Raw genomic sequence first — 11,498 nt, 5'->3', positions numbered from 1 at the left:
TGTTACCCACAAACAGCATGAACTCAAAGACAGCATTCTCCAATTTCCATCACTGTTGCTCTTCATCTCTCAGAAGTTCAGGAGCAAGATGTGTCAGTCTCTACTTCTGCCTCCCTCCTTGTTTCAGGGCAGTTAGGTCCTTGGTGATCCCTTTAAGGATCCTTGGAAATATGAACTTGTGACACCAACATAGCCAACGAACCAGGTGAGGCCAGTAGAGTTTGTTGTGTCCAAGACCCCATCCCATCAAAATACCCTAAAAATGCATATCCTCCAGGCAGTGAGATGGTCCCTTTTGCCGGATTGCTGAAGATTTCCAGAATTCAAAGTCTCTGTAGCTCCTTTTCTCTTCTTTTCTCTTCTCAGTATCTTTGCTTACTCCCAACTTTCTAGATTGCTTGTGTTATTTCCTCTTTGTGTATGCATCATTGCTCAGCCATTTTTGTCCCCAAAACAGCATCTATACGTCTAGCTGTACCTGTTCCTGCTCTTCCTACAGTTCCAGGTAGCTACTACAAAGCTTTTGTCTTCCAAACTAAGCCAGTGGTGTCAAAAATGAAGCTTTATTGCCCTCTAGTGGCCAAACATAGCAACAACAATTACAGTAAGAAATTAAAGATACATTAGACCCCCGTTTAACTTCAATACTACTGACTGATATTGTATACAATATTATAGCCCCATCCTATGTAGATTAAGGTTTACATTTAATTTTGCATAGGATTCAGTTGCAGAAAATGACTACAATTTTTTTCCTAACTATGGAAGTTATCACACACAGCTTTTAAACCCCAATTCCCCTGGGAAGCAAATGGCATCAGTGATGCTGACTGCACAATGCCACTTCCCTCCGGTAGCTGTTCTTTCCCCTAGCTGCCCATTTTCATTCATAGGGGACCCTGTGTCCAGGTCAAGTAAAACAATTAAATATTTTGGGCTCCTATCTCTTCAGTGCAAAGTAAGTAAAGGGAGACAGTAACAGTTTGGGTATCTCTTGGTCAGCTAAACTGCACCTGAGATATATTTTGCCCTGGGGAATACAGACAATAAAGTGGAGACGGCAACTTTATGTATAGATTTTGGGGGTTTTTTACGGGCTATGTGACCATGTTCTATGAGAGTTTATTCCTGATGTTTCGCCAGCATCTGTGGCTGGCATCTTCAGAGAATGCTAATCTGGAAGATAGTGGGTGTATATATATATACTGTGTGACCCTGGGTGAGGAGGAGTGATTCCCATGTTAATCTGTGTATTGTTCTGTTGTTGATGGCCTCCTCAGGGTAGAAGGATATACAAAAGAGGATTAGTGTCTGCTAATTGGTGATCATTGTCTGATGGGAAAGCCCCTGACGTTGAGTGGTTTCTCATTTGCATTCGCTGAGTCCTGGTTTTGGTGTCCTTCGGGAGTGGTAGCCACACTTTATTTACTTTTGAGAGTTTTACTTTCCTGTTGAAGTTGTCCAGGTGTTTGTGGATTTCAATGGCTTCCCTGTGCATTCTGACCAGATAGTTGTTGGCATGGTCCAGAATTTCAGTGTTTTCAAACAGCATTTTGTGCCCAGGATGGTTTATAACGTGTTCTGCTACTGCTGATTTTTCTGGCTGCCCCAGTCTGCAGTGTCTCTCATGTTCCTTGATTTATGTTTGGACTTTATGTATATTTTAAAAGTGGACATGTTCTGATTTGAAACAACCACATGTTATACCAACATTGTGGATCTGCTTTTCATTAATCCATAATATAACTCTGTAGATCAGTGATCAGTTTCTGTTCTTCTCTGATGCAGGACTGGAGCAGCTGGCCCAAAAAGGAAAATATTTATCACCTCTAGCAATAATAACTGGGATTTCCTTATTTTTGATAGTGGCAATGTGCCTTCTAACATTATGGAAAAGATTTCAACCTCACAAAGGTACTGTATGTTAAATTAATCCCTATTACATTCAAAGTTTCTGCAATTTATAGCAGAAAGAGCTGATATTTTCCCCTCTGTCTTTCTTTTCCAGTTATACAGCAGAAGTTGCAGATCAGGTAGAAATCTAATTTTCTCTTTGATGCTCAATCTCACATTAATCCTTTTTAAAAGCATGTTCTGCCTTCATCCTGGTTTGATGCTGGATTTAAAATATTTCTATTTAACACTTGTATTTTGTAAATGTTTTAGGCCTGAAGCCGATTACCGAAAAGCACAAACAATTTCAGGTAATGTGATACAATTCATTTAATAGAAGTAAACCCCTTTCAACTCTGTATAAATTCCTCTGAAAAAGACTGAAAGAGATGGGAGGGATGAAGAAAGTTGAATGCAGAAAGTTGAAGTAGATGGTGACTATCAGCCATCACAGACATGTTATTTTTCCTTAAATCCCATGGTGCAGAAACATTGGAGCGGTGCTGAAATTCTGGGTTGGGCTGGTTAACTTTACATGCTGTTTTCCACATCTAAATTGCCTCTTAGTGCAGTGCAGTGGTTCTCAAACTTTTTACCCTTCTGATCCCCTTTACATTTACATGTAAACATTGTGCACCCCTGCTCAACATGGTATATGATTTAAAATATTTGTTTGTTCGGTGAGCGTATTTTCATTACACATTTATGTACATTCATATTTTACCATATTAAGGCTCCAAGTGCCCTCTGTGCCTTTGTCTTCCTTTCCAGGGCAGAAAAGGTATGGAAGGAGGAGGGGGATCAGGGCCTCCAAGTCTTGTGCACCCCTTGAGTAACTCTCAAGCCCCTGGGGAGTCCTGCCCACCCAGTTTGCGAACCACTGCCCTAATGGATGCTTTACTCCCCACTGGCAGTGATAGCTAGCTGCTCTGATGTAAGTGGGATGGCACTGGATTTTACTAAACATTACATTTTTAATTAAACCTGATTTTTCTAAACATTAAATGAGTTAACCAAGGTGGTGAATCCTATCTCTCCCGCCGACCTCATAGGTGCGACATATAAGATAGTTCTTTAAAGTTCAGGAACAGTTAAATCCCGGAACAAGCACACCACCTCACTAACATCTGAGCCCTCAGCCATTACAGCCTGCTAACATATTTGGGAAGGCCCTCTCCTAATCTTAAGAAGAAGAAAAAACAAAGTGAAAGGAGGTCCAGTCAGAGACTGGCCATGCCTCACCCTGGGTGGCCCAGAATTTTTGCTGAAGGAAAGTGGGAAATGTGGTGCCATATTCATGCATTCTGAAGCTCAAGTGCTTCTGAACATTAGGCCCAAACAGACAGGCCAAACTAAATCTGCTTCAGGTCACGTTGGAGGTATGCTGTTTACATGACACACGCATCTTAAGAGGCCAGAAGCTGCTCCAAAGCCACACTCCAGTTCTTAAGAGCGTGGCTTTCAGCCTCTTAGGACGCATGCATCATTAAAACAGCATACCTCCAAAGTGACCTGAAGCAGCTTTATTTTGGCCTGTCTGTTCAGGCCCATTGTTACTCTTTACTGGTAGGAATATTCATTTGCTTCTCTAGACCTCTCTCATTTCTTTTAATGACCCTTTGGGCTAGACTTGCCTAAATTCCATCTCTCTCTTCTAGTGTCTCCATATCATGATAATGTCTTTGGCTTCTTCATGCTTTCAGACTTTCTCACCTCCTACAATTCTCTTGGGGATTCCATTGAAACTAGAGGTGAGGTGAAATCCTAGTTCCATAAATAAGTAATAATTTTTCCATATTAATGATCTACATTTCAGGTCATGAAAATGCACTAGATGATTTTGGAATATACGAATTTGTTGCATTTCCTGACCCTGGAGGAATTTCAAGGGTGAGTGCTTGCATAATTAAAGTGCTTGCATAATTAAAATATAGTCTCTGTAGGGATATCTGATGAGTCACTGCTGTCCTGACAGCTTTTCACAGCTTCTTTATACAACAGTCGTATAAAACACTGAAGTTGAAAAGTTTCCAGCAAAGAAACAATAAATACAAATTTGCAAAGAAAGAAGAGGCTTAATTTCAGTGACACTAAATGTGACTATTTTCTTATCTCTCTTACTGTTATTTCTTCAATCTTGGTGACATAACAACTTTTTACGTTTAAAGAGCTTTGGGTTCCACTGAACACTGCAATATAAAACCAGAGTGATGAAGTGACAAATATAAAACCAATGCAGTGTTTTGCCAGGACTAAGGGTAGAATGATAAATTCTGTACAGACGCTCTTCAAATCGTTAAGTCTGCAAAGCTGCCTCACCAAGGAAATTTTTTAAAATGCAAGCGGCTGCATTGAGCCATAGAAATGAACCAGTTTACATTTTTATGACCATTCGGTGCCATTGTTTTGTAAACCTAATGGGTCTTAATTATCCATTCTGTGCATATTAACAGGTGGGGGGTAACTTGCAACAATATGCTGCTGCTAAGATAGTGTGATGACTTCAGCTAGGCTTGGGAAGAGGAAATCCTTTGCCCATGCTAATCCAAAAGTCCCTCTACTCCAGTCCTTGATCTCTAGCTGTCCTATACCACTGTGATGAACTCACAGTCCAGTTATGAAATCCACTACAACAAGGAGCCATGAAACACACTGAGTAACTTTGGGCCATGCTCTCTCAACCTATCCTATTCAACAGGACAGTTGTGAAGATGTAAAATGGAGGAAATACTTGTGCTGCCTTTAGCACCTTGAAGGGGAAGCAGGAAAAAATAATCAGATAAATAAAAATGACAAAGTATGTCAATGTATGTAGATCTGAAGTCATCTTGCTATTTTCGATTTAACGATTAGGGTTTTAACTAGACATAATGAAGAAATCTGGTCTCTTACTTGCACTGTTACTTCTTATTTATTTGTGTATTTATTTATCAGCCAAAAGGCTCTCAGAGCAGCTTACAAATTGTTGATTAAACATCTCCCTGTCCTCAGGCTTCATGTGCTGTGTGCCTTCAAGTAATTTCCAGTTTAGGGTGACCTAAGGTGATCCTAACCTCTTCCTAAATCTAATGAGCTTCAGCTCACATTGACAAGTCATAATATGATATATAAAGATCATAGATCACTTTGCTGCAAAAATAATAAAAAAAAATCTTGGGGAAAAGCTGAGAGCCATGCTAGTTTCTAACATGTCTGTTTTGGCTACAGGACAAGAACACTTGCTGTTTCCAAAGGGAAGAAGTAGGCATTTTAAAATTTCATGTATCTTATACAATGATACCCAACCCTTCCTCTGATGATGATGGTATACAGGCCTCCTCCACCCATTTTAATTTTCAGAACCACTCTCTGAAATCAGTTAGGCTGGGAAACAGTTGACTGGCTGAAGATCATCCCACGATTTTCATTACCAAACAAGGGTTTGACCCTGTATCTCTTCAGTCTTAAAATGATATTCTAGCTATGATATTAATGCTACCAAAAGTGGTGGTTCATGGACTTGTACCAGTCCATGAGACATCAGTTGCCAGTCCCTGGTAAATTTTCAGAAAAGCATATAACAAATGTAGCCAATGGGTACAAATATGGCACTGGTCCTTGGCACACTGGAGAGGAAAAACGATAGATATTCCCCAGTATCAAATCATTTGACATGCACTGAACTATACTAAATTCATTCTGTGTTAGGCTCTTCTTCAAGTGTTGCATGTCATGCTCTGAGAATAGGATTTTCTCCTTTCTATTTTCAGATGTCAAGCCGATCTGTTTCTGGCTCTGATGTTATCCAAGGGCACGATTTTCATGGTACAGTTTATGAAGTTGTTCGACATATTCCAGAACAACAACAAGAACATCAAGAGTAAGTTGACCAAAGCCCATCTTTCAGCAAGATTGTTTTGGACTGCAGAAGAGAAGACTGAGGAGGGACATGATAACATTCTCTAGATAGTTGAAGGGCTGGCATGCAGAAGGCAAAGTCGTGTTTTCTGCTGCTCAGGAGGGCAGGATTAGATCTAATCAGTTTTGGTTATGGCAGAGTAATATTCAACTGAATTTTAGGGCAGACAGAGAATATGGAGACACTGGGCTCCTTCCCACAGAGCTGTCCTCCACACCACTTGCAAAAGATGAAGGCAAGAAGAAAGGTTGCTGAACTGATTATGTAGGCTAAGCCCATCAGGGTAATTTACAGAAGTACAAGGTTAACACATAGGAAATTTATACATTTGGGGGAGGGGGATCAGTGTTGGACATAAGAACAAGACAGGACTGTTTGAGGGAGTGTGTTTTGTGTCCAGAACTTGAAAGAACTGTTTTTTGTATGATAACGTGGCAGTATGCCTATTACATGTGTTGGTGAGGAACTTGTGCTCCAAAAAGCAGCTTTTTCAAACTCTGTGTTTACTTCACTAGTGAGCCAGGCATTGCAATGATAAGAAAATCCTCTCATATTCATTGACCTTCAGCCATGTGCATTTAGTTACAACATTCAATCCTCTACATCACACGCACTGGCCCTCAACAAGTTGAGTGCTACACTGAGAGGACCTCTCTTCTGGAAACACAACAAAATGCCATGAGTTAGGCAAAGGCATCATGTTTTTGTTCTTGTTGTAGCAGCTGCTGCTGTTGCTGTTCTTGGATATACACAATAAACTTGGCTGCATTTCTGGAATTTGTTACTATGTTCAAGAATGGAAGTTTAAAAGCTCTGCATACTCTTCTGAACCAGAGACTGTAATACCTTTTTTTCCCTCCTAGTGGTACATGAAAAAAGAAGGAAAGCACAGCGGTGATGAAATTTGTTTGTGAAAGCAGACAGGAGAAGCAAGAACTGCCAAATAAAGGAAAGGACCAAACTGTCATTTATAATGAAACTACCACCTCAAGTTTAACAAGCAAAACTCAACCTTGTTCCTGCATTTCTAATGTTTCTGGTTTTCCTTTTTTAAATTGTACACATATATTTTACAACCACTGCTTTAGGTTGGACTGTCAATTTTACATTTCCAAAAAGCAGACTCTAAAAGCAGAAGTGTTGGATGATGTCCCATTATTTTATTTTAAGCATCTCAGTACAGTTGAAAGAGATTTTCGGGGGTTGTTTGCTTGGTTGTTTTCAAATGAGATGAATCTGCCGCCAGATCTCACATTAGGCTGTGGTGTAAAAACGGAGAAGTAGCTACAAAAATAGCAAAATAATAAATGCAATATGTTTGTGTTGGCAAAACCTTGCTTTTTCTAAAAATAAGTTTAACTTTTAAAGTGGAAGATTTCAAAACCAAAAAAAACCCACGGTGTCTATTATATTCCAACATATTTTATTAATGCAATGTATGTAGAGTCTGTATACATGAGATCTATACAACATTGACTCTAGTACCTCCAGGGAATGGGGTGTTATAACTCTGTCCTACCTTCAGCCATTTCCAACCTGTATCCCTTCATCAATCCAAAACGGCTCACTCACACCATTAACCAAGAAGCTATTCCTGCTAGCCATATTTGCTAAATAACTCTTCTGGGTTCAAAAGGGAAACCCTCTGAATACCATGTGGTGGGGACGAACGTCGGGGAGCATTCATGCTCCCATGCCGTGCTTGTAAACTTCCCAGAGGCATTTCATTGACTAGTATCAGAACAAAATGCTGGATTAGAGGAAGACAAGGCCACATTTAAGTGACCAAAGAGAAATATACAGTAATTCATACAATTATTAGTGTGTATTTTTATATTTAAACAAGTAACAATTCAACAGCAACAAGCTTTCCTCCTTCCCCAAACTGAATTGGGACCTTGGTGTAAATGGAGAAGGCTATAAGAGCCCCCTGCCATAGATCCAGTCTGGATCTGGAGAAGGGGGGGGGGGCAGTTACTCTTTAGTTTTAAAAATATTCATGCAGTTATTAATTGTATTAACATTCACATATTTCATGTCAGCCCTAAATACAGTAAAGGGATGAGGAGGGGTTGGATTCAAAAATCCAAATAAATTAATTTACAACAAAACATTCAATTCCTACCAAACTCTGTCAAAGGTTACTGATCCATTAGCTCTCACTCAATTTATTCCCATTCAATTAATTTTCCCCACTTTATTCAAAATTAGACTTAGAACAAGTTTTAACCAAAATTTCACCTGCAGATCACACAAATCAGTTTCCCTTCAATTAATTTACATTCTAGTCCTCTTTCCTCTCCCCAAATCAAGAACAATCAACAATTATCTCTCACCCTCTGCACAAGCAACGCAACTTAAATCCTTCTACCTGCCTCAGTTTAAAGAAGCTGGACTCCAACCAAAGCAGTGGTATTCCAGGTACTCAAGGAATTCTTGATACACCTCCTTAAAGATTAGCCAGGAGTAAATTCTCCAGACCAAATTTATGTCCTGTATCCCATTCCTGAACCCTCGTTCGCAAACACTGAAGCCTTAATTATTTCATGCCAGTCTTAGAAGAAAGATATGGTGGGGAATAATGAGGGAGATAAAGATCAGTTTATTTAACTTGTACCAAAAACAGATTACAGTCGGACCTTTGTATCTGCAGGGGATCCTTTCCAGAACCTGTGTGGATACACACACAAAAAAGTGGGACCTCAAGTCCTGTTATCCCTAATGGTGGCATGGCCACATGCAGACACTGACATTGGGGACAACAGGGCTTGCTGTCCACGGATGCATAAATCTGCAGATGGCAAGATCATGGCTACAAAGGTCCCAATGTACTTTCCAAAAGCAAATAATTATTTATATGGTATCCAACTGAAAAACAGTATACTGGGGTAGGAGTTATGGAGCTCTCCAGATGTTCTTGAACTGCAGCTCTCCGCAGCTGCAGCCAGCATAGACTATGGTGAAGAAGTCTGGGAGCTGCAGTCCAACTACATGTGGAAACCTGTATTATTCTCACCAATGTGGTATATGATAAATAGCTATTAGGGAAAGCAAAAATTCCAGCTGTCAATGAGCGTTTTGATAAAATGTGTAATATGGAAAAAAATTTCTGGAGGAAAATAAATTACTCCAGAATAAATTCTATTCTGTGAATAATTAAAAAAAAAGAACCTGAATGAATTTTTCTAAAAATTCTACTGAATTGTGCAATGACCAACTATTATATTTTGATGTATACTACGAGTATGCCATCCAGCATGTAACCAATTCAGCATGTTACATTGTGAATTTATGTAATACATTTGATTAGATGTGGGAGCACAGTAAAATTGTTTTTAAAAATTCAACAATATTTGTGTGTGTGTGTGTGTGTGTGTGTGGCCTCAAAATGGCGGTTCAGTAATCTGTTAAAAGATTCACAGCAGTTTATGAATACTTACATACATAACTGCTTGTTTCATTGAGTTGAGTTTGCACCTGCAAGTTGATTTCTATTCTATCCATTTTTACAGAAGTCTTTTGGTGGCTAAGATGTCTTGCCATGACCTTTGTTGAAAGCTAAATATGTCTATTTTCTTTTATTTTTCTTTCTGTGTATTGTACAACTCTTATCATGTTTCCTCTTTATGTCAACAAGCTGGAAGAAATAAACAACCAAGGCGTGTTACAGACCACCCAAAACGGGCGGTCTCACACCGCTGCCGGTTGCTGTGTCCGGGAACCGCAGCAGCCAAACTGTGCGGTTCCCCGGCACAGCAACAAAGAAGTACCAAAATGGTGCTTCTTCAATGGGCCCCGGAAGAGGCGCAGCAAGGAACGAGGCGCGCACTCGCAGCGCCACTTCCGGTGCGCGACGTCCAGATGCTGCGCGTCCGTGACGTCAAAATGGCGGCGCCCATCTGTATGCGCGCCACCATTTTGACATTGTCGTTACGCACGAGGGGCAAGGCGCGTCAGGAAGCGCCGCCCTTCGCGCATAACGACAGTGCCCCATAGGGCCCGTCCGGAACGCACCCAAGATATAGCAAATGCTACTGGATGGCTGTTACATGCCTACTGTGCCATAAATTCTGAGTCCCCACCATGACCAGCAAGATGTTCCTCCTGAACCTCCCAGGCTGTTCTCACCTCAAGTTAGTGCCCTGGCAGGGGGAAGTTGCCGGCCTAAGTGAGCGATCTCACCCAATCTTCATTTCTTAAGACGTCAAAGAGAGAGACCTTTCCTAATAGCACTGACCCAACTCTTCCACATCGCCACTCAGCGGGAGCAAACAGGAGGGAACTAAAGATGGAACTTGATTGCAATATACTATCTATCTACCTATCACTCTGTTGAGCAATCAATCTAGATATTTCAGTCAATGACCAATAGGGGGAAAGGAACAAAATAGAATAGATAAAACACAATGCAATTCATTAGAATACAATATCAAATATAGAACTAAAAACAATGTTAAATATTTATATTGCATTGATTAAAAACAACTACATAGTGGTAATACTTTTAATCCTATTCAGCATGCTATGCTGATAAACTAGTTCTGCCACACAAAAATTGTAATCTCGGGAAACTGAATACGTAAAAGGTAATCAATGTGAAACACATCAGATCTCCCTGGTATACTTTGTAAAACTGGAAAAATAAAGTGGCATCAAAGGTCATTGTAAAAAGAACAATAAAACATGTCCACGGTTTCTGCTATCTCTGCCTCACCAGTCCCTAATCAACTGAGAAGTGCCCAGACATAACATCTGCTTGCTTTTCCTCCAGGAAATTTTCTTCCTCCATCCAACTTGATAGTTTCTCTAGGAGATGACTTCTGAGTTGGGTGGCAAACCCAAGCCAGCTCCTGCAGCTAGGTCGCTGCAGAAGGGGAAACCTTATCCAATGGCTGCCAGCCAAACTGAGTATGGAGTAGCAAAAACGTTCTCTTTAGCTCTACGGAAGACTGGGGAATAATTCATGGGGCTCTCCAATCCTCTGTCCCTAGTGATTTAATAGCCACCTTCTTGGCAAGTGATCATGGATGGGTGGAGGAGATTAAGGTTGTGAAATCACCATGCAGCATAAGAAACCTGTCAGAAGACCAGTACAAGATCTACATAAACAATTTTCTTAATTAAGTGAAAGAAAAGAATCAGCCTATATTTAAGGGAAGTTTTCTGAAGCCAGTGGTGAGATCAATATTTCTAATGAATTCACTTCTTCAAGCAACCGAAAGACCATGATCAGGGTTGACTGGCATTAGCAGTCCAGCAACTTCTTCAAAGGCCATACACTCCCACTCCTTGCCCCTAACCCTGAGCATAATTTTGCTTTTGTGGGAGATTAGTGCTATAGTTGTTGCTGCAGTCTTTTGTGTCTCCCTTTTAGTGGATGGGGATGTATAATGATCATTTCCAATCTGTTGGCCATCGTTTTGTTTTCCATATCTGTTGACATATGTTAGTTAGCACTGCAGTTCACTCTGTTAGCATGGATTGCATCAGTTTGATTGGGATATCATCTGTTCTTGGTGATTTGTTTTTCACCATTTCCCTTATTGCAGCTTCCACCTCACTTTTCAGAATTTGGGGTTCATCTTCATATGACTCTTTGTTCTACATGTAATTCGTTTTATCATCTCTTTTATATAACTCTTCTGCATATTGCATCCAACATCTTTTTATTCCTTCTTGGTCTTGAATTATGTTATTTTTATTGTCA

General features: G+C 40.2%; 1 protein-coding gene across 2 annotated transcripts in view; it reads left to right on the top strand.

Moving 5' to 3' along the window:
* Positions 1-9,056, top strand: part of HEPACAM2 (HEPACAM family member 2) — a 72,209-nt gene extending 63,153 nt beyond the window's left edge. The window contains exons 5-11 of one of the 2 annotated variants that reach the window (XM_042474792.1): positions 1,789-1,914; positions 2,009-2,033; positions 2,167-2,204; positions 3,710-3,783; positions 5,101-5,133; positions 5,643-5,752; positions 6,655-9,056. In XM_042474792.1, coding sequence (XP_042330726.1) covers positions 1,789-1,914; positions 2,009-2,033; positions 2,167-2,204; positions 3,710-3,783; positions 5,101-5,133; positions 5,643-5,752; positions 6,655-6,664 — 416 coding nt within the window. In that variant the 3' untranslated portion in view covers positions 6,665-9,056. Of the gene's footprint in view, positions 1-1,788; positions 1,915-2,008; positions 2,034-2,166; positions 2,205-3,709; positions 3,784-5,100; positions 5,134-5,642; positions 5,757-6,654 lie in introns of those variants that run through there. The other variant, XM_042474791.1, reaches the window with a different exon arrangement.
* The last annotated feature ends 2,442 nt before the right edge of the window (positions 9,057-11,498 follow it).

Source organism: Sceloporus undulatus, chromosome 6, assembly GCF_019175285.1.
Source record: "Sceloporus undulatus isolate JIND9_A2432 ecotype Alabama chromosome 6, SceUnd_v1.1, whole genome shotgun sequence".
NCBI lineage: Eukaryota > Metazoa > Chordata > Lepidosauria > Squamata > Phrynosomatidae > Sceloporus > Sceloporus undulatus.
The sequence above is the reverse complement of the archived record's forward strand: the minus strand, read 5'-3'. Positions and strand labels throughout refer to the sequence as shown.